Source organism: Leuciscus leuciscus (assembly GCF_965113295.1).
Source record: "Leuciscus leuciscus genome assembly, chromosome: 6".
NCBI classification, from domain to species: domain Eukaryota; kingdom Metazoa; phylum Chordata; class Actinopteri; order Cypriniformes; family Leuciscidae; genus Leuciscus; species Leuciscus leuciscus.
In genome coordinates, this window is record NC_138730.1 from 1,214,774 (window position 1) to 1,238,908 (window position 24,135).

The following is a 24,135-nucleotide window of genomic DNA, read 5'->3' on the forward strand; positions in this document are numbered from 1 at the left end:
AATTGGAAAAAAAAAAATATCGCAAGAGGAGAAGTGAAGTTTGATGTGAAAGAGACTAAAAAGAGACTTTTAAATCGATTTATAATGAGTGACACAGTTGCGGAGAAGCAGCCTTGTTGCATAGCACGTTGGCATATCAAAGAGTTGTTTCTTGAGGAAACCGAGATGTTGTAGCGCCCCCCTGTGGCCGGATCGGAGCATCTTGCTGGTGTCTTTCCTCTGAATGTATTAGGATTTGTTAGGTTTTATTAGCAGATACAGATCAATACATACACATGTTAATATCATTACAGTGCTTTGATGTATCAGTTTTATGAATTTATTTATTGAAAGGAATAACTGGCAAAATAGTACAAGTACAATAATGTTGCAGCAGCTTCAGTGCTTGAACCTCTAAAATACACCTGGATTAAAAAGTTTAACAAATCCCACTTCTACATAAATTATAAATGATTGATGTGACTCTACTATAAAACTAAAGGAAGCTGATCTCCATCAACACTAGGATCTCTCTACAGTCTATTCCGATCCATCAACACAGTTTCACTGATGATCCAAGAAAAACATAAAACCCCGGATAGAGCGGCTGAGTGAATGTGGTCTGGACTCTGTGGATCAGGCTCATTTTGTCTCCGCTGACGCTGTAGAAGGACAGTACTCCTGCACTGTGATCCACATACACTCCTACTCTACGACTGGGCACTACAGGGAGTTTAGTCTCTATGTTATTGTGTATGAATGAGTAACCAGAGGGAGTGCAGTCCAAACTCCAGGACTGATCATTAAATCCAAACCCACACTTATCACCCCATCCCTTCCTGCTGATGCCCTTATATGACACTGATATAGACACACCACCACGCCACTCAATCTCCCAGTAAGAGCGTTCACACACACTCTCACTACACATCACCTGCTCATAACAATCAAATCTGTCTGGATGATCGGGATACGACTGAAGCTCTGTGAAGTTGCCAGTAATCAATCTGTTCTCCTCAGACAGACGGAGGTGTTTATTCACTGTGTTCAGATCCGGAGTGAGCTGACGGGAATCTGATGGAGATAAAACACATCACAATCAGGAATTATGAATCTGATCTTTCAATGTATCTGAACTCTTCATGTCTCAGTGCAGTTTAATCATCATTCACATGATCAACTCTAAAACTCTTCTGTCATGTTTTCTTTCAGCTTCTACAGGAAGAACATGAACACACTCAGTGAGTTTCTCTGCTTGTTTTCTGACTTACACTGAAGGAAGTCGCTCCTGGTCTTGGGAGCCATGACTGTGGAAATCAACAGACATGAAGAGTGTGATTATCATGTCAAGAGAAAATGATCCAGCATCCATTGCTAACACATGCAGAAATCCTCCAACATTATTTACAGAGCCCAAATCCTAACACAATCACTATTGAGGGTTTGGTAATATTGACATGTCACCATTGTAACGGTCTGAACGTTACCTGGTTTTTATTATTGTATTTCACAATTGCCTAAAAAGAGGTATCTGGGTCAAGTGTAATACCACTAGGAGCCGCTTGAGGGCGCTAGTGCATGGTGGCTACCGGGTATAAGCCTGGTAACCCACCAACAAGTCAGTTCATTTGGTAGGGGGAAACGCATGGTTGAACTAATGCGACCTGCCTACTCTTTACGCTCAAACGTGATTATTGGCAGACTATGCTAATGTCTTGGTGTATTTGTAATGAATAATGAGTGATGTTAGCTATTTTGCTTTCTTTTGTAGAAAGGACTTTTCATCATATATATCAGTTCACTTAAATCACAAGAACGCTTTGCTTTCAACTACAGAGCGATGCCACTAAATCACTTAATCCTATAATGTCTGAAAATGAACTAGTGCATGCAACGCTTGGCTTCACTGTTGAGGGGAACAGTAAAAACAGTTGATAGAGAGAAGGACTGGAGAGAGCAAGAGAAGATTGAGTCAAGGAAAAGATGAGGAGCAGAAGAAGAAATCTTCAAGTGGGAAATGGTCAAGCTAAACGCCTCATCTTTATTGATCCCACTTTTAGCTCTCAGTGGAACAAAGTACTACAAGCTCCTATAATTTTCATTCATTCATACTTCAATGATACAGGAAGCACATTTTCTTTGTTGCAGCAAAAAGTATGGCAGAGATTGAGGAAGAGGGATGAGCAATTGACCAGAAGTGCTCAAACGTTCATGCTCGCTAATGGCCAGAGTCAGAAAACTCAGGGTAAAGTACTCTGGGAATGCGAAATATATATGGAGTGAAACGTGAAGTCACAGTTTATGTGATGGACGATTAAAACTTGTCTGTTCCTGTCATCTTGGGATTGGATTTCCTCAAAGAAGCCAAACTAACTATCGATTTTAATGTTTCACGTATATACTTGCCTGATGCTAACTCTAGTCATGCTATGTGTTTTAATAAAATGCACGAGCACGCTGCTGTCCAATTTTATGCTGCACAAGGAGAAGGCGGAATGATTCACGATGAGTTGAAGCTGATCGACCAAGCAGTGGAAAACTCACATGTTTCAACCAAGTAAAGAATCAATTGAAAGCTATCATGTGTGATTGGCCTTCAGTATGTACCCATAGGCTAGGTCGTACGAATTTTATTAAGCACGAGATTAAAACAATTGATGAACTCCCTTTAGGAAAGAGACCATACAGGGTTTCTAGAGCTAAAAATTATTTTATTGAAGAACAGATTAAAGAGTTGCTTCAACTAAAAATCATTAAACCTTCTTCATGTCCGTGGACTTCACCTGAGGTGGTCATAGATAAGAAAGATGGAGGATCCCGGTTACGCATTGATGACCGTGGCCTTAACGCATAAACTCACCTCGACACGTATCCGATGCCTCAGATCACGGATATTCTTGATTCTCTCCAAGGAGCCAAGATGATCAGCACGTTGGACTTAACCCCCTGAGGTCTACGGTATCGCCGGCGATACCAGCTCGCTTTTTTTTTTATCAGTGTAAAATAAACTCATAAATACTCTGTTGACTTTGATTTTTCATAGGAGTTTCGTACATCAGTCGATTCTGTTAAATGTGTATTATTTTTGTGTATACTCATAATAAAAACAAAGTGTTGAGCTTTTCGCCAAATAAAGAAAAATAAACACGAAGCGAGTTCTGCCTTCTCTCTGTCAGTGTAGTCCATTCTGAAACGCGTCCGAAAATGAACAATAACTCACCGAATACTTCTCACACAGACACGTGAGATATGTCTTTATGAAGTTTGAAATCTCTTCTTTTAAATGAAGTAATTTATATAAAAAACAAATGTTTTCAACTCATGTAATCCGTTTGAAAGCAAGGAGAGGTACCGTTTTTCCTTCTGCCTCATTATCTCTATAATGAGTTGAGGCCGCCCCGCCCCCGGCGCTATTCAAATGGTAAATAGTTTAGGTGATCTAGTATGCATCGCATACGCCCCCCGATCAATGCCATAAAAACACAGTTTCTTCATCAGACTTACTGATAGTTCATCGCGTTTTGAGTATGGCACGCTTCTCCAGTAAAGACGCCCTTCAGATGATTCTGGACAGCGAGGAAGTTGTTTCCTCAGAGGAAGATTGTAACTCAGACTACAAACGGCAGCATTTTGAAGAGCGAATTCCGCCGAGGACACAATTTCGGAGTAAGTTTTACTTAAAAGTCTTTTGTCTTTTATTTTTCATGTTCGCATTTATGAGGAAAAAACAATATTACGTGACAGTTCTCCATTACGGACGCGAGCGCTCTGAAAGCCCACTAAAAGACTTTCAAACTTTCACAGAGACCTCAAAACAGAAACTACAAATCCTTTCTTTAAAACAAATTTCGTTTTGTATCAATTGTATCTTAATTTTAATAATTTTTTCATTAACAAATTTCCTGGATTTAAAGTAAATATAGGCTATAGCAATCACAACATAAGGTGCTTGAACTGGAGATCATCATTAACCAGACCGTAGCCTACTCGCCTCACATGTCTAAAAAATGTGAAATATATTTACAGAAAGCTGGTTCTAAACAAAACCATCCAAAACAAAAAACTATGTAGCCTAATAAATGTGCATTTCTCCGGTGCGTTCACTAGCCTACTGCGAAGATCGCGAGTCAATAGCCTATCGTCAACTTCATCTTTGCCAGAAGTTAAATTTAAATTGCGTGTGTGAATGAATGATGATGTTTTAGCAAACTGTATTGCTATACTGAGATGAGTAAAAATCGTAAAAATGTAGGCTATTTGTATAAGCAACGTATTAAACTGCAAATTAACAATATGCCCTAATATTTCATGAAAACAACGTTACAGTCAGGCGAAATATGAAAGACAACATCTTGTTGACTAGATTTGGGTACAGTTTTTACTGTAGAATATACTGCCACGTCAAATAAGCTTTTGTTTAGCAATTTCTATATCTATTTTTGTCAAAAATAAAGTCATCAATTAAGATGTTATCTGTTCCAATGTTGACTATATTCAAACTAATGAATACATAGATAAAATGTAGGCCTATAATCATTTTTTTTTACAAAGAAAGAGTACACTTGAAATATTGTTGAAATTGTAATTATTGTTGTAATTGTAACCTTTTTAATAAAATAGCAAAACATATTTACAAGATAGATGTAAGCAAAATCTTAAATGGTCAATATAAGTCTTCTTCTAAATATATCTTTTGTCCTTGCATTGTGGCTCAGTCAGTGTCACACCTGAATGAATGGCTCATCATTATGCAGAGTGGGTGGGACATTGTATTCTAAGGTGTAAACCACTCCTTGTTCACGCCCCCTCGCATATTGGCTTTCCAAGCAAAACCTGTTTTACATCAATTTAAATCAATGTATGGTTTTATGTGAACGATAAAGCAAGACTATTTTCACATAATTTTGAAGAAAAAACTCCAGGCGAGGACATCCATTAGTCAAAAGTCTTATTGACACATATTTACTATGTGTTTTGTGGCCTTATTTCAGAAATTTTAGTTTTTAGTTTTTTCAATAACCACGCATAAACACTATTCTCTCAAAAATGAAAACATGTACAAACACATGGCTCACATATTATGGTAGCCCTGTTTGTGCTATATAGAGTGAATTTACACCTTTGCCATTAATATGTTTATATGCAACTGAAAAAAGCACAAATGTCAGGGCATGTCATAACATCTCAAGGGCCCCAAAAACAGCCCAGACCCCAGAGGGTTAAAAGAGCGGATACTGGCAATTTGAAATGGATTCTGCAAGTATGGAAAAGACAACTTTCATTACCGCTTCAGGGCTATATGAATTCTTGTGTCTTCCCGTTGGCCTTAAAAACGCAGCAGCATCTTTCCAACGGCTGATGGAGCAAGTTATCAGAGAGCACAAGAACAAATGTTGCATGGTCTATATCAATTACATTATTGTGTACTCCCCAGACATCCAAACACACTTGCACCATCTCAAACAAGGGTTTCATAGTCTGCACAAGGCCGGTCTCACTCTTAACCTCAAGAAGTGTAAGTTCATATGTACTTCGCTTGACTACTTAGGCCATACAATCACAGTGGACGGAGTCAAGGTGAATTCAGACAAGGTGGATGCAATCAGAATATTCCCAACTCCCAAGTCCTTAAAATGGGTACAACGATTTCTAGGCCTTGCGGCTTGGTACCATCGGTTTATTTCCGACTTCTCCACTAAAACAGCACCCTTACACGCACTGAAGAGGAAAGAAGTGGACAGACGACTGCCAGCGTTCATTTAATCTCATCAAAGATGAACTCACCAGAGCACCTGTTCTAAGTACACCTAACTCTGATTCTTCTTTTAAAGTACAGACCGATGCAAGTGATCTAAAGAGAACGCACTACGTCTTTAAAAATGAGGTTTTATTTAGGAGTGTTCCAGACCCTAAAGAAGGCCAAAGATTTCAAATTGTAGTCCCTGCAAAACTGAAGGAAGTAATTTTGACTTGCACATGACAGCCCTCTGAGTGGTCACTTGGGTAAATTTAAAACTCTTATGCGACTTTTAGAATTTGCTTATTGGCCATCGATACGTACTGATGTATGGCAGCACTGCAAAAAGTGTGAGCATAAGCCCGCTAACTTAAAACCTGCAGGGGGGCAACAAAGTGTGCCCATAGTCGAGCCTGGATATATGCTTGGCATGGACATCATGGGACCATTTCCACGAAGCACCTGCCAGAATAGTGGACTATTTCACTAAATGGGTAGAGGTTTTCCCCATGAGAGCTGCTAAGGCTACAACCATTGTGCAAATTCTTACAGAGGATATTTCCACAAGATGGGGAACACCAGCCTTCATCGTGTCTGACAGAGGTACACAATTCACCTCAAACCTCTTGGCCCAATTATGTAAGCAGTGGCAAGTAACACAAAAACTCACCTTCGCATACCATCCTCAGTCAAACCTCACTGAACGCGTCAATTGGAATTTAAAAACTATGATTGCCATGTACGTCGAACAAAAGTAACACAGTCAGTCTGTGAGATTCTCATTGGCTGTGTGTTCGTTTTTCGTGTGAACGCAGTGTGTGTGAGTGCTCATTGGCTGTGTGTTCATGTCTCATTTTCTGTGAACACATGGCTTGTGATTAGTTTTTACTGGCCATGTGCTTGTGTTTCAGTCATGTTTGTTGTCGTGTTTGTTGAGAGCACATGGCTTGTCATGTATGTGTCCTTGTGCTCTCCTGTCAATTGTCTAACCCCGCTCATCTTGTCACCTGATTATTGGTTCATTTGTCGTACCTGTCCTCCCTCGTTACCTGCCTTGTTTTCTCCCTATTTATTCTCCTTGTGTTTGCAGTCCTGTGCCAGATCGTCGTCTAATGTCTACCTCTCAAAACTCCCTCTGTGTGTTATCCAGAAAAAGTCAGTAATGCTTTCCCCCTCGGGTTAGTTTTTGTTTGTGTTCTGTTTCATTTTTACAATTAATAAAAGCCTATTCTTCTGTATTATTGAGTCCTCGCTCCGTTCATCACTCAAACCCTGACATAAGAATAGTAGCCTACATTTTACATTAACTGCATAATATACTCAGCGTCTTTAAGGACTATTTGTAACAACATGAACAAAGGAAATATGTTAATATACAGTATATACAGTCAAATGGGAAACCCTTATTAATAGACACACCTGTTAGGAAATATGTCAACACAAGCATTGACTGTGTGAATGAAGTAAACATAGATTAATGCCATTTTTTTTGGCATATGACACTTACCTGAAGACGGTAGAGTGTCACTGGCTTCACTCACTCACACTTTACCCACTATCCTGTAGCGGATCAAGTACTGCTTTCCAACCTCCAATCCAGTCAGAGTAAACTCGTCCTCAGCGGTGCTGATGATAATCCACTGTTCCTCAGCGCCAGAATCTGCTTTCTCCTGCTGGTACTCCACTCTGAACTGCACAGTTTCTCCAGCTGGGGACTTCTGCAGTTTCAGGGGCAGAGAGGTATGTGTCTCTGTTAATGTTCAACTCAGACAAGCTCATAGAGCATATTAAATATAACTTACGATGAAATCAGAACAAAATATGGTGGTAATACTGTTGTTAACCCTGTTGTGTGTTAAATTAAAGGTTTAATATGTTGCATAAACTGTCTCGCTTTAAACATGTGATTGTGTCGTATTTCTATAAGAGGTACAGTCTCTGAAGTATCAGGTTATGTCCTATGTTCATTCATCAAGCTTGTTAATATTGATCTTAGTTTCATTTCATTCCGTTTGATGACACGAGTGGTTAATTCGGTGCTGCACAGACTGAAATGCACGCCAGTAATCTGTGGTGCATTTTGAGTAATGTAGTTCATGACTTAAAGCATGTTATATGGGTTAAGGGTAAGAAACTGTGAATTGTTACTTTGGTATTGTAAGTCGCCTGCTAACTTGTTCGCTGACTCTGGTGCACCTCTGTGCCAAGCCTCTGGCTCCCCGAGTCGCTGCCTCGTTGCTATAGTGTATGGTAGAGGTGCAATGGTTCAAATGGCTAAGAACAAATAATCTAACTACAAGCAACAGCACAAATAAATACAAAAGAGCAAAGATACTAATAAAATTAACAGTGCTTTTCATGTTTTACGGGTAGGTCTAACATAAGTCTTCAGGTACTGAAAACTACTGAATACTTATTTTGATTCCAATTAAAATTTTTAATGTCATGTCAAGAAGTCTTTTTTTTTATCAGTTAAGAAACATTTCCAAGGTGAGGCGGTTTTTGAATTTTAATGATACAGAGAAGCTTATTCATGCTTTTATTTCTTCCAGCCTTGATCATTGTAATGCTTTTTGAACCAATCTCTTCTTTGAACCATCACACTGTATCACGTTTACAATCAGTGCAGAATGCAGCAGCCAGACTACTGACAAGAATAAAGTTATTTCATCATATTCCACCTGTTTTAGCATCTTTGCATTAACTGTTTATTTAAGGATCGCTTTTAAAATTGTATTGTTGACATATGAAGCTTTAAATGGTTTGAAGCTTTAACTGAGCTCCTGAAACCTTGTGAATCAGGGAGATGTCTTAAATCTTCTTTTAATAAGCTGCTGGCTTGTAGACTAGATGTGTAACTGAAGGGGATAGAGCGTTTGCAGTGAGGGCTCCACAACTATGGAATAGTTTGCCAGTTGATATTAGATCATCTGAATGTGTGTTTGTTTTTAAATGTCGTCTGAAAACTTACTTGTATAGCCGTGCTTTTAATATTTTGTGAAGTCTTCTGTGTATTTTGTCTTGATATTTTTTGTTTCTTTATGTACTGTGCATAGCTCTTCATTAATGTATTTTATTGATTGAGTTTTTATATTGTGCATATTTATATTTATATTTTATATAGTTCACGTAAGGCATTACAGATTATGTCTGCTAGGACGGCTCATCTAGACGGACATGTTGATATGATTTTTGTGTGAGTTTGTCTGTTGAAGTGCAAGACTTGAAAGAGAACGTCACGGTTACTGACGTAACCTCGGTTCCCTTTCGAGAGGTCTCTCATATTGATTAAGGCTAGCTTACGCTATAGGAAAACTCCTTTTCTCGAGAATATTGAAGCCAAATCTACACAGCATACACAGATGAACGGCGAGTACGGTCATTGGCTGTGCTGCGGCAACTGCACGAACCTATGGCGAGGCGGCTCAGATGCGCAAACCAATCAGAACACTTTGCGCCCTGGCATTGTAGCATTCAGTCACTGGTGTGTGTGTTCACACTGCTCGACTATCTGTGTTAGCATTCAGTCACTGGTGTGTGTGTTCACACTGCGCGACTATCAGTGTTAGCATTCAGTCACTGGTGTGTGTGTTCACACTGTGCGACTATCAGTATTAGCATTCAGTCACTGGTGTGTGTAGGGTTGCCACCCGTCCCTTAAAATACGGAATCGTCCCGTATTTGAGAATAAAATAGCGCGTCCCGTTTTGAATCAACACGGGACGGGGTTTGTCCCGTATTTTCGGAGTTGTCTTCAATGCAGCATCTCTCATGCAAATCATCTCACTCGTCCTATTCTGCCCCTGATTGGGTAATATTCACTGCTGCCATCGTTGGACTGATTGGTTTGTTTCAGGGTCACGGCCAATCAGAGTCAGAGGAGGGCAGGTCTCTTGGCAGAGAGTCGATTTGAAAGAATGGCGGAGGCTGCTCCAGATACCCCCCCGCGTCCAGCACTGAAACGAAAGCGGATGCAAAAGTACCGACGAGAGTGGGAGGAATCAAATACTTGGCTGGAAAGTGTCAGCGGAAATGAATATCAAGCCAATTGCACAATTTGTCGGCGAGTGTTCTCTGTTGCGCACGGTGGCTTGTCAGATGTGTGACAGCATGCCTTGGGAGAGCAACATTCCCGCAATGCCAGAGGTCACAGAAATCAAAGCACCGTCTCACAGTTCTTCATACCTCAATCATCTCCTGAGGCAGATAGTGTAATGACAGTTTTTTAATCACCTCAATAATTTCCTGATTGATTACATTAGATTTCATAGGCTGCGTATTTGTTAAGAAATAATGTTAAAAATATAAATGAATCATGTTATGGTATGATTGGTTGGTAACACTTTACAATAAGGTTCATTTATTAAACATTAGTTAATGTATTATTTAACTAACATGAACTAACAATGAGTAATACATTTGTTACAGTATTTATTAATCTTTGTTAATGTTAGTTAATAGAAATAAAGCTGTTCATTTGTTCATGTTAGTTCACAGTGCATTAACTAATATTAACAAGATTTTAATAAAGTATTAGTAAATGTGGAAATTAACATTAACAATGATGAACAAATGCTGTATAAGTGCAGTTCATTATTAGTTAATGTTAATTAATGTAGTTAACTAATGAACCTTATTGTAAAGTGTTACCGATTTGTTTATTACGGTTAAGGTGTACAGTCAGACACATAAGCATTATTTTAATAAGAGATATATTTAATAATAGAAATATAGTGCCTATGTGAAGCAAATAAACAACTTAATTAATTTAAATGATTGCATCCTTCTAGGGGTGTCCCCGACTATGGATTTTCATAGTCGAATCAGAATCGTCAAGTCTTGCCTATAGTCGACTAATAGTCGAATCATGTGTATGGGGGTGGGGCTGGGGGCGGGGCTTTAACAATTCAAAGCCGCGATGTACAGAAAATCACACAAAGCTATAGAAGAAAATGTATAAAAAACATTTTGGATCAATAAAACTAAGAAATAACATTAACAACTACAGAAAGTCCACACTGCAGACAGGATTTGCATTTTACATGCAAAAAAAATAATAAAAAAAATTAATTAAATCGGCTAAATTACCTGTGCGAGGAGGCTTCTAAGTACAGCACAACATCGATGCACCGAAAAAATAAACAATTAATTAAATATGAACAGAATATACCTTTCTAATAAATAAAATACAAAACGAAATAAATCAGAATCAAGTCACAAGATGAGGAGCAAATGTGTGCAAAATGCCTAAAGTGCAGGGGAACATATATTCAAAGCACAAGCCACAAATAGTTAGATTAGATAACCCTGACAGAACAATAAATAAAATTAAAATAAAGAAATTATTAAAATAACGATAGTAGCCCGAATTTTCAAATTTGTCTTTTTAACTGCAGAAACAACAATAAATGCTAAACTGGAGTGGCAGTCTTTTTAGCTAAAAATGTTCACAGCATCCAAAAATCCAATTAGAACCGGCTGAAAAATTTTGAAATCACTTGTACCCGATACCTGATCGAGAGAACAAATCCAGTCTTTCACTCTGTCTGTATCCGTTGGAGTCTTTTGTGCGCGCGGATAAAATACATTCTAAAACACTTAACGTGAAAAACGTTTAACGACTCAATCTCCTAAAATAGTTAAATTAAGGAAAACCATGATCGCACTTCTGCCGGCCAACGTTAACAAGTTGGTTTTCCACGGGACATTCTAAAATGCTTAACGTGAAAAAAGCTTTTAAAATGCTTAAAAGGCACTTTAACGTGGCTTAATGTACACAGTAGCCTACACACTTTATGTGCAGAGAAGCAGATGAACCCAGAATATGAACGCAATGCGTTCCTCCTATATTTTTAATTTAACTATTTTAGGAGATTGAGTCGTTAAACGTTTTTCACATTAAGTGTTTTAGAATGTATTTTATCTGCGCGCACAAAAGACTCCAACGGACACAGACAGAGTGAAAGACTGGTTTTCCTGATGCTAAATCCAGCCTTGGAGAATATCCTTTCTGATGGTGTACATGATTCATTCATCAAAAATTCGATTTTCTTATCTCAGACATTGTTAAAGATTTAAATACTTGCCGCCAAGAAGCTCCTCTGTCGGTCACGGATTGAAAGTGAAACTTAAATCTGTCACGGGGTGTTTGGATTTATTCTCGCACGTTAAAAAATATTTATTAAAAGCTTCTTTCTTTGCACATTTTTATATACAGCATTATCATAATACGAATATTAACGTATTGACAGAAAACCGGTAGTTCTATGTGTAATCAGACATTGAGCGCCCTCATATAGCCAAAGTGGCATGATCCTCGTTTCATAACACCTCTGCGAAGATTCGACCGTGAGATCGGTAGTCGAATCAGGCTCCTCCTATCGAAGCATCGAATCTTCCACTATTCGGGGTCACCCCTACATCCTTCAATAGGCTACTGTAGAATTAACAATAGACTATATCAAATAGATTAACTTACCAATCATTTTTTGTGTGTTTTACATGAATTTAGAAATGTTTGTAGATTGGTTATTTATTATGTGGTTTCACTGTTTGGATGGTGTTTCTGTCTGCAAACAATGACAAATATTTTATCCAAAATCTGTGTTCACGCCACCTTATACAATTACTCAAGTTCATTAGCAATTTCTCATCCTACTCCTCTCTAGGTTACAGCAGCTGAGTTAACGCAGGTGTACCACACGGTTAAACATAACCTCAGCTATAACAGTGCTGACTGTGGACACAAGCTTAACCAAAAGATTCTGCATGACTCAAAAATCATAAAGAAAATGTCCATCGGGAGAACTAAGGCAGAAGCATTGGCCAAAGATGTCCTTGCTCCAAAGGCAGTGGCTGATGTTGTTGATGTCTTAACATCAGGTAAACCCCTCCCGTTCTCCATACAGACCGATGCTTCAAATAAAGGGAACAGGAAGATGTTTCCCCTTGCTGTACAGTATTTCAGGCCAGAAACTGGGATCTGCAACAAAATGCTGGATTTTGGAGAGAATGCAGATGAGTCAGCTGCTGGTATTATGGATTACATAGAACATTCCCTTGATAAATTTGGCTTATCGTTAGATCAAGTTACAGCATATAGTGCAGACAATACTAATGTAAATTATGGAATCCACAACTCTGTCTTCACCAACCTAAAGAAAAAGCAAAAAGATCTGCGGCAAGGGAACTGTCATGCCCATATTGTGCACAACACAGTGAAGCATGCTCTTGACCAGCTCTCTGTAGATGTGGAAAATGTTGTGCTGAAAGTCTATGGCCACTTCTCCACATCTGCCAAACGAAGGGAATCACTGAAAGACTTTTGCAATTTCTGTGATGTGGAGTTCCGCGAGATTCTGCGACATGTTACAACAAGGTGGCTGTCCCTCAATCCAGCCATTTCCCGGCTTATGCAATCCTGGACTGCTCTCAGGTCTTATTTCATCAGCCTGGGTGAAGAGTGTCCCAGACAGATCAGAGCTTTATTAAAGCTCAGTGAAGCCTCAACTGAGGAAGATGCTGATAATGTGGAAGTTTACCTCCTGTTCTCCAATAACATCCTCTCCCTCTTTGAGGATGTTGTAAAGAAGCTGGAAAATGATTCAACCACCTGTGTTGAGTTATATTCCATAATGTCTACCTTCAAGCAAAAACTCACACAGAGAAGAGATGACCAGTTTTATGGCTACTTAACAAAAGTGAAGCTGCAGCATCTTCTCCCACATGATGCAGACAGGGCAAGGAGAGATTTCACAGAATTTCTCAACACAGCAATCTCATACATTGAGAAATGGTTTGACTTTTCAGAGGACAACTGGCTGTTCTCCCTGCAACCTCTCTCTCTGCACCATGGTATGCTTTCCTTCAGCGACACTGAGATAATCACTAATAAGCTTAACCTCATCCAAAAAGTCAGCATGGATGGATGAACTTTATGATGAATGCACCACAGCAAATAGCATTTTGAAGGGGCTCAGAGAAGGTGCAGATGATGAATGGAAGTCCAAAGACGTGGCTGCCAGGTGGGTGGCTCTCTTTCAAGTAGCTAACTTGCCTAACATGCTGTCTATCATCAGCCACATCTTAAGTATCCCAGCATCCACTGGTTATGTGGAAATGATCTTTTCCAGAATGTCCAACAAATGGAGTGACAGCAGGAACAGGTGCTCTGTGGAGCTCATAAGGAGTGAGCTCCTGATCACTCAACTTTGAGCAGTCCTGTTCAGAGTTTTACTGGATCTGTTTGAAAGACAAACAGCTTCTCAGTGCTGCACGGAGTGACAAGAAGTACACTTATAAAAGGAAGTAGGCATGCTCCAATACTGCACACTACTACTTCTGGGCCACTGATGTTATCATGTTCATGGAAGATCCTTTGCAAGTCTCCTGCACTATATATTTTTTTTCCAATAGACTTTTTTGAGTATGAAAGCATTTGTTTAATTTAAAGTTAATAAGTTATGGATCTGTTAATTTCAGAGTTTATATTTTGGGGATATTTAATTAAATTTTATCAATCAATAAATTCCTCTTGAAACTAGGGATGGCGAAAACTAAACATTTTCTTGACCGACCACCGAGCCTCATTAGCCGGTTGAAACCGGTTAACCGATTAGTTTAAAATATTCGCTATTTGAAATAACAGCCATTTCGAGCCGCGCCTGCAATTTCGCAACTCTGTCGCATCTCTCTGCCGCTCTGCCTCCCGCTCACACACACACACACTGTTTGTCACATTTCCTACCAGCTTGCATAGATGACACGGTAGGTTAGCTTTGGCTACCTTTCTCACCCGAAGAGGCTTGCGGGTGTCGCGTTTTCAGGTGATACATCATAAGCCGCGTTTCCATTACCCTTCAAATTGCGCAAATTGAAATTGCGAGTTGAAAATACGCACAATGGAAACACGTCAATTTCGCATAAACTCCCGTTTATCGCAATAACGTTTTTACGCTTGCATGAGGTGGTTTTTCAGGCAATTCGAAAAAGGAATATTTCGCAAAACTGCAATGGAAACAGTTTTTGCGCATTTACAGTCACTTGACTTAGAAGACGCGGTGTGTTTGAGGTCCATGTAGGCCTATAGCTACGCAAATAATAATTATTTTATATTATTTTATTATAACATTTAATAGGCTATATTTATAAGACGCTTTTATGCAAAAAAGTAACAAAGCTGAGTGTGGAGCGCGCACTGCATGGCACGGAGGCGCAGGCGCAAACACTTGCATTTTCCTATCAACAGTGGAAACAACTTAAAATACTCTATCATTTCTGGTCATGCAGAAAATAATACATTATTCTCAACTACTTTTATTTGTGTAAACTCACAATAACAAGAAAACGTTGTGCTCTGGTAAAATAAAATAAAACAATCAGACGCACTTTCATGATCTCCGTAAACTGGAGCGCGAGAACTGAAACAAAGCCTATGTAGGCTAAAGCTTGAAATGTCCACTTTAAAACGAACCAATTCACCTCGAAAGCTAATACCTTCTGATTATGTAATCCGTACGAAAGGTGCATTTCTCTCTAAGCGCATCTGCTTAACAGCGGAGATGGAGATGTGATTTTAGCCGACACTTAGAAAACAATAGTTTATATTAATGGCTCTTCTCATTCAGCACTGCGGGAAAAATATCAATTCCAGGTTCTAATTTGGCCTTAGAAAACCAGTAAAATCGACATGTTTTCCATATTAATTTGTGAATATTTTAAATGTTTAATAAAGGGGCAAAAAGTCATTAACAAAAATCTGAAAATTCGTCGATAGGCTATTTACTTTTTTGCGCAGCAGTTTGTGTAGCCAGTTCAAATTCATATTTTGGTGTTCCACTTTGCATTTTAAAAAGACAACAACAGTTCATTTTTCGTTTTTCAATTACGGGTTAAAAAAGGAAAAACGAATGGACACAAAAGTAGCCTACATGGATCGTTTGGACAGAATACGAGACAGAGTTCTTTATTAAATTCATAAAATAAACAATAATTAGCCTTCTCGGAGCAGAAATGAGGGCGAAACACCCAGAAACTCCTTATATGTGTCATTCGTAGTCTAAGTGTCTTTCCCTGCCATTAATGCTTGGATAACACGCCACGTCTCCTTCCATTAATAATAATAATAATAATGTCTAATGCGGTGGCTGTGATATATATATAAACTTACCCACGTCCTTTGCCGTGATTTTTTTGAATGACTTATCGCGAGAGAAAAAAGGACGTTTTAGTCGCATAACATCGGTTAATGGAAACGCCGTCATTTCGCCATAGTTTTTTTATCGATATTTAGATAATAGATATTTTTAGACAAATCTGTGCTACTACTGTATTTAAGCACTGGATCACACAAGTTGCAACTTACATCTGTGTCATTCTTTTTGGTGAAATGGTCCCACACACACACTACTTTTCTTTGTACGCTTCATCCTGTCGTCTGCCCTGGCTCTAACCTCGAGTGTTTTAGCCTGTAGCCTTTACTTTTCGCAAACCTTGTGAGCGCGCGAACCCAAACGCTGTGACCTCGCACCAAATGTTTTTATTGGTTTATTAAGTACAAACAGGCGAGTTATGAAAAATTGAGTGTGAGGGATTTGTTCACATCACACAAAAAGATCTTGGAATGAGATGGCTAACTGTAGTAGTGTTTAGTCCACTGTCTATAATAGCCTAATTTAGAGATCACTTTTTTTTTTTAACCGACTACCAACAACTTTGATCGGTTAACGTCGAAACGGACAACCATCGGTTAAACGGTCATCGGTTAACATCCCTACTTGAAACAAACTTTGTTGTATTATTTTAATTTAATACTGTGAAGCTGCTTTGATACAATCTCTATTGTGAAAAGCGCTATACAAATAAACTTGACTTGACTTGACTTAATTTAATAAGTTAATAAAATATGGTTCACATCTCACAAGTTCCTCCAAATGCCTATTTTTTGTGGTCTTACTGGCCTATGTTTGTTATCAGCTATGACGATATGACTTGAGTTGTTTATAGAGAGACTGAGTGCATCTGTTCACACCGATTTCAATAGCAGATATCTTTTTATAATGCCCATGTTCAATCTTAATATTTTTATGAAAACATGTTTTAAGTTGTGATTTACCACCACTGGCACATCATCGGACACCAACCCACAACCCCCAGTGTTAGCATTCAGTCACTGGTGTGTGTGTTCACACTGCACAACTATATGTGTTAGCATTCAGTCACTGGTGTGTGTGTTCACACTGCTCGACTATCTGTGTTAGCATTCAGTCACTGGTGTGTGTTCACACTGCACCACTATCAGTGTTAGCATTCAGTCACTGGTGTGTGTTCACACTGCACCACTATCAGTGTTAGCATTCAGTCACTGGTGTGTATGTTCACACTGCACAACTATATGTGTTAGCATTCAGTCACTGGTGTGTGTGTTCACACTGCTCGACTATCTGTGTTAGCATTCAGTCACTGGTGTGTGTTCACACTGCACCACTATCAGTGTTAGCATTCAGTCACTGGTGTGTATGTTCACACTGCACAACTATATGTGTTAGCATTCAGTCACTGGTGTGTGTGTTCACACTGCGCGACTATCTGTGTTAGCATTCAGTCACTGGTGTGTGTGTTCACACTGCTCGACTATCTGTGTTAGCATTCAGTCACTGGTGTGTGTGTTCACACTGCGCGACTATCTGTGTTAGCATTCAGTCACTGGTGTGTGTGTTCACACTGCGCGACTATCTGTGTTAGCATTCAGTCACTGGTGTGTGTGTTCACACTGCGCGACTATCTGTGTTAGCATTCAGTCACTGGTGTGTGTGTTCACACTGCACGACTATCTGTGTTAGCATTCAGTCACTGGTGTGTGTGTTCACACTGCGCGACTATCTGTGTTAGCATTCAGTCACTGGTGTGTGTGTTCACACTGCACGACTATCTGTGTTAGCATTCAGTCACTGGTGTGTGTGTTCACACTGCGCGACTATCTGTGTTAGCATTCAGTCACTGGTGTGTGTGTTCACTGCGCAAAAGAAAGAATCGCCGACAACTTCTGTCTGATCCGCAAACTACGTTTCACAACCGCGCGATCTTCACTGCAGCCGCTATTTCAGGCGAGGCGCATCTCAAACAAGCCTATTCACACCGCGGGATTTTGACATGCCAAATATCTCACGGGTGTCGGTATGGAGTGAATTTTGTGCCATAATTAAACAAACAAATCCAGCATTTTGTAAACAAACTCGATCTGCTTTGCAAAGGAAAACTCGACTCGCAAACAAACAGAAAGCAGTGTGCAAGTACAAAGGTCAATTTGAGAGAAAACGCAGAGGAGTAACACATATGTATTGTGTTTTACAAATATAAATAAATGAGCCAAGATAATACTTAACAAATAAATACAAACCATCCTACAAATTGCATGTAACCTATGAACAAATACCAAATCTAGTGCAAATGACAGATATCAGTTATGATTGAGAGGCACTTTTTATGAGATCTCTCGGCTCGATTTTCTCACAAATGCAGTTGAGCAACTTCCTCTTCTAGAACAGCAGATGGCGCTAAGCTAGGTGATGAATTTAGCGCTAGTCTCCCAGAAGCAGCACTGGTTTGAAATAATTATAATGAACCTTTTTGAGGTTTTCTTTTGCAAAATGTTTATTACATATCTAGACAGAAATCCCGATTAGCACTTAGTAGTGCTCCACTCTCTGCTATAAGCTGAAAGCTCTGCCATCATAGGTTGCTTTTCACATCTTTGCTACATCGGACACCTGCAAAATGACTAAATTAGTGATTATGTCTACACTGAACGAGTCAGTTTCTGTTGTTCTCCATAAATTAATGAGAACATTTAATTTAATTGAAAGGAGTCCCTTTCAAGTGGAAGCGACGTGATGCCTGTTTCACACACACTCCGTGTGCAGTGTGTGTGCGGTGCAGGAGCGGCACGCGCTATAGTGCTTTCACATATGCTGCGTTTGCAGTGACTGATCCGCTGCTGGACCACAAACACATACTCACTATTTTTATTTCAAATCCAGAAATTATCAGCAACTTTTATTTAAAAAAAAAGTTTTGTCAGCATTGCGATTCTCTTTGTACACATATGTGACCCTGGACCACAAAACCAGTCACATAGTTACATTTTTGGAAATTGAGCTTTAATACATCATCTAAAAGCTGAATAAACTAGATGTACCGCATCGCGGTACAAAATATGACCGCCGCTCAGGCCTGCACTGGCTTTCCACAAAAATAAATGACGTGGAGTAATTTGGCTGTATTGCGTGTTTATGTATATACCTAAAAAAAGTAATAGTATGTGCATGTCTGTCTGTGTGTGTGTGTGTGTGTGTGTGTGTGTGTGTGTGTGTGTCTGTGCGTGTATGTATGTGTGCGTACATGTGTGCGCGTGTGTTTGTGTGTGTGTGTCTGTGCATGTGGATTTGTATGTGTGTGTATGGGTGTGTGTCTGTGCGTGTGGATGTCAGTGTGTGTGCATGCTTGCGTTTGTTTGTATTCCTGCATGTGTGTGTGTGACAGTATCATCCTAAACCAGCAACCCTTCGCTCAACAGCACCATCTACAGGCCGATGAGTGTACAGTCACTAAATGTGCACATAAATGAATTTATTTTATACCCCCCCATGGATGAAATTCTACAAAACTTAGCAGAGGATACCCCCAGAGGTTGTCAAGTTAATCATACACATGAAATATGGTGCAGTTCTGAACATCTCCACTGAAGATAGGGGCGATTAAAGCAGAATAATATTGCATTTTCATTTTTTATGGGAGGGGCGCAAATCACAAATGAGTGATTATGGGCTAGGTTGATGTGGGCCCTTAAGACCAACATACCATAAAAATGTCTTCATCCTCGGTGCCACGGTTCAGGTAGTTATTTAGGAAAAACTGCATTTTTGGGGGGGGGGGGAGTGGCCCCCGGGGACCAAACGAAATTTTTCCTTAGAAGTCTAGTGGGGCTACATGCCCACCAAATTTCATGTTCCCCGGTGTTTCGGTGTCCCTGGTATCGTTGACGAAAAATTTACGGGGGCCCCAGCGCGGGGGGGGAAGTGGCCCCCGGGGTCCAAACGAAATTTTTCCGTAAAAGTCTAGTAGAGCAACATACCATAAAAATGTCTCCATCCTCGGTGCCACGGTTCAGGTAGTTATTTAGGAAAAACTGCATTTTTTTGGGTTTGGGGGGGCCCAGCGCCCCCAAACCCAATGTGGGCCCAATTTTTTCCTTAGAAGTCTAGTGGGGCTACATGCCCACCAAATTTCATGTTCCCCCGTGTTTCGGTGTCCCTGGTATCGTTGACGAAAAATTTAGTAAGGTGACAAAAAAAAAAAAAAAAAAAACCTTTGACAATCCCTTTATGACCGCTCATAATAAGCTTTCCATTGATGTGTGGTTTGTTAGGACAGGGCAATTTTACCGAGATACAAATATTTGAACGTCTGGAATCTGAGGGTGCAAAAAAATCGAAACATTGAGAAAATCTCCTTTAAAATTGTCCATTTATGTTTGCGATTGTGCAGCACTCACTCACACAAATAAATGTTTTATATATTTACGGTAGAAAATGTATACAAAATATCTTCATGGAACATGATCTTTACTAAATATCCTAATGATTTTTGGCATAAAAGAAAAATCGATAATTTTGACCCACAGATATACCCGTGCGACTTGTGACTGGTTTTGTGATCCAGGGTCACATGGACGTATGCACGTTCAAACACAATTTAAACAACGTAGGTGTAATGATTCCTGTCTTGTGTTTCCCTCGTCTTGTGTGGACTTTAGTTATTTCCTGTTCTGTGTCATGTTTTGTAGTCCTTTGTAGTTTTTCTAGTTTATTAGTATCCCCAGGTGTTTCTACTTAGCCACACCCCCTTGTTATCTTGTTTAGCTTGTTGGTCCCTGTGTATTTATAGCCCTTGTGTTTCACTTGTTACTTTGTCAGTTGTTGTACATGTAAGGGTTGCTTATAGTCTTGTCATGCTCGTGGTGTTCTTTCTTTATCCCTGAAGTTCTTTATTATTTGTTCTATGTCTATTTCATTAAAACCTTGCGTTTAGATCCTCGCTTCCGCCTGCTTTCTCCGGCACGTTACAGAAGGGCTATTATTCCATGCATTACTTCTACTTATATTAAGTTGCTCAAGCAAGTAGTCAAATATTTAACCATGTACAACGCAAACATTTTAAATTAAAACTTAAAATTGACAGAAACAGCCGACTCTCATGCCTTTTCTTTTGCATTTAAATTTGAATAGGCTACAATACATCTTGCATGCCACAAAGAACTTGTTTTTCCACCTCCACGAATGAGACGAGTGTTGTTCATAATGTCGCCTTGTTGAGGTAAATTGTAGCTTTCCTTGCTTTACCCCGGTCTTAAAGTAAGAAGATGACTGTGAAAAATAGTAGTATTTAATTAAATACATTTATGGTGAGATTTCTACATTTTATTTAATTAAATGCATTTATGGTGAGATAATGATTACTATATTTTCAGGTCAATCTGTGTTCATTTTGACCACGAACCCTGCGCTGTCACTTTAAAGGGATAGTTCACCCAAAAATGAAAATGCTGTCATCATTTACTCACCCTCAAGTTGTTCCAAACCTGTATGATTTCCTTTCTTCTGCTGAACACAAAAGAAGATATTTTAAAGAAGGTTGGTAATTAAACTGTTGCTGGTCCCCATTGACATCCATAGTATTTTTTTTTTCCTACTATGGAAGTCAATGGGGTCCATCAGTCGTTTGGTTACAGACTTTCTTCAAAATATCTTATTTTGTGTTCAGCAGAAGAAAGGAATTCATACAGGTTTGGAACAACATGAGGGTGAGTAAATGAGGACAGCATTTTCATTTTTGGGTGAACTATCCCTTTAAAGGACAAGTTCGCTATTTTACACTTAAAGCCCTGTTTTCAGATCGTTTCTGATGAAATACAATGGTTAAGATTGAAATTTGGACAAATGCTGCTGGCCTGAGAATTTTCGGTTTCTGTGGTAGCACCCCCCCACACCCAAATTCAGTTGTTGTTGTTTCAGTTGTTATGTTGTTTTGCACTTTTTAGCACAAATATTTGCATTTGTATTTTTAAATATTTGTATAGTTTGTTAAAATTGCACATTGCAAGTGTTATTTTGAAAAGCTGGTTATTTATAAATTATAAATTGTTATTTGAATTTAATATTTAGTGTTTAATAAATAATTGTTAAATTTAGTACCGAGCCTGTGGTCTATCACACAAACTTCTCTGCTGGCCCTGTCAAAATCTAATTTATTTATTTATTTATTTTTCTTCATTTTTGTGAGGCTGAGCTGTATTTTCCATGAGTCATCTAAACGCACCACAGCTCCGTGGACCAGCACTGGTAGCATGCGTAGTGATGAACGCCCCAGGGACCCATGGCTGAGGTCATCAACCGTTAGAGATTCTGGCGGGTGATATGGCCGATCCTGTTTGCGATCTCCTTCGTGTGCCTTTTTCAAGGCGTTTGTTTGGAGAGAAGAAACAGCTCATTTCAAAAGGAAGATCTACACCTGAGCTGGATGGGCTGACCAAGGCCGGAAAAGGTTTTGTGCGGCACTTCACTGAGGGCAACTACGACCGCCATGACTGGCTAACAGCTAGCACTGAGCGGAACAAGCTATTTTACTGGCTGTGTTTGCTGTTTAATAGCAGTGAGGGAACATGGACCAGCGCGGGTTTCAACAGCCTTAATAGCTTCACCAAGGCAGCTCTCTCTTACTGAAGGCCCTGACTGAAACACCACAGTATAACACTGTAAATAAACAAATAAATACACAAATTAATGAATACATAAGTTAATTTAAAAAATAAAAATGAAAACATAATTACCTAAATCCACATATTCCCAACTAACTAACTAACTAAATAATGTTCAACTAAATAAATAAACAAATTTTTGGGGAAACAAAATGGAAATGCTACACTGAAAGTTGACCTCATAATGTGATTGTGTGAAGGAGTTCTGGAAAGGAGAAGCCTGGCTTATTTTCTCTGCTTACAACAAACTTCATATTTTTTTTATTTAAATTTGAAATAAAGAATGTCCTGTTTTTGATTTGGGACTCGAAAAGAGACGGACGGCAGATTAAAACTGCTAACTCTATGTGGCCAGTTTCATCTCCATAATGTCAAGTCACTGATTCTAAACCCAAGTTTAGGCTTTTCTGTGTTGATGTAAAGTTATTCCACGACTCTCTGTTTATCAGCGAACAAGAAAGCCGCTAAAACTGCTGTTGTTAAAAAAAAGAAAAGAAAAAAGGTTTGATTATAAGTTACTCCTGAATTCCTGAAGATGACAAAACATAATTTTTCGTTGTTTCATGTTATTTATTTCTATTTGTTTTTAATCATGTATTGTATGTTTAATTTCTATTCCTTTAAATGTTTTATGAATATTTTTTTAGTAGACTATCTCTTACTGTATCTTGTTTGAAAATGTACTGTATTGCCTTGCTCTACCTCGAGTTCCTTGTGTGTGTGTGTGTGTGTGTGTGTGTGTGTGTGTGTGTGTGTGTGTGTGTGTGTGTGTGTGTGTGTGTGTGTGTGTGTGTGTGTGTGTGTGTGTGTGTGTGTGTGTGTGATACATGTGTCCCCTGTGATCTTTGTTCAATATAAAAATAATAGTAAAAACAATTAATTGGCAGACGCAGACGTCACGTTCATTGAGACGAGTGCATTTTGCAAAGTTACATTAAATAACCGGAACGCCATACGCAAACACACACACACACACACACACACACACACACACACACACACACACACACACCCGCGTGATGACGTCGTGACATGAAAGCAAACGCCACTCAGATTGATCAAAGTGTAATAGTTTTGTTCATGTTTTATGATTATCGCTGTTGTGATGTGTATTATTGGGGAGCCAGCATATCATTTCGACGATCTCCTCCTTTGCTTTCTTACAAAGTGAAAGTAAACAGAAAACGAGTCTTTCTGCTTTCATAACTCCTCAGAGATAGAGCCAGTAAATAAGATAGCTAGTTTATCCTGACAGCTGTAATAAAGTGCTCGATCCCTGTATCAGAGCCGTCATCTTGTCAGGTCTCACACTATTGTTCTTATGATTTATAGACCACCAAAGTCTCTGGCTACTTTTATTTACTGAATTGTCTACTGTTTTACACATCTATGTACTTAGTCTCCGCGAATATTATGTTAATGAGAGATGTGAATATTCAGTACTCACCGACTGATCTTGTAAAGATGTTGAAGAAAGAATCGGGTGACTGAATCAGCGCAGTTTTGAGTCTGTGTTATAATTATGTTCATTAGGGATGACGAATCGTTCTTTTGAACCGGTTCTTTTTACTGAACCGGTCGAACCGGTTCACCAGATCGGACAGAA

General features: G+C 39.1%; 1 protein-coding gene across 3 annotated transcripts; it reads right to left on the bottom strand.

The window, feature by feature from the left end:
* Nucleotides 1–305: 305 nt before the first annotated feature.
* On the bottom strand, nt 306–24,135 carry LOC309502021 (tripartite motif-containing protein 16-like protein). Of its 3 annotated transcripts, XM_082174344.1 has the most exons (6): nt 23,977–24,135; nt 7,224–7,434; nt 5,199–5,233; nt 2,840–2,917; nt 1,251–1,286; nt 306–1,053 (listed from the first exon to the last, which is right to left on the bottom strand). In XM_082174344.1, exons 5-6 carry the CDS (start codon nt 1,282–1,284, stop codon nt 533–535), a joined length of 555 nt encoding a protein of 184 aa, XP_082030470.1. In that variant the 5' UTR covers nt 1,285–1,286; nt 2,840–2,917; nt 5,199–5,233; nt 7,224–7,434; nt 23,977–24,135; the 3' UTR covers nt 306–532. The 3 variants fall into 3 exon arrangements, with proteins under 3 accessions (XP_082030470.1, XP_082030469.1, XP_082030471.1); XM_082174343.1 differs by lacking the exons at nt 2,840–2,917; nt 5,199–5,233; XM_082174345.1 differs by lacking the exons at nt 2,840–2,917; nt 5,199–5,233 and having other exon boundaries at nt 7,224–7,418; nt 23,977–24,109.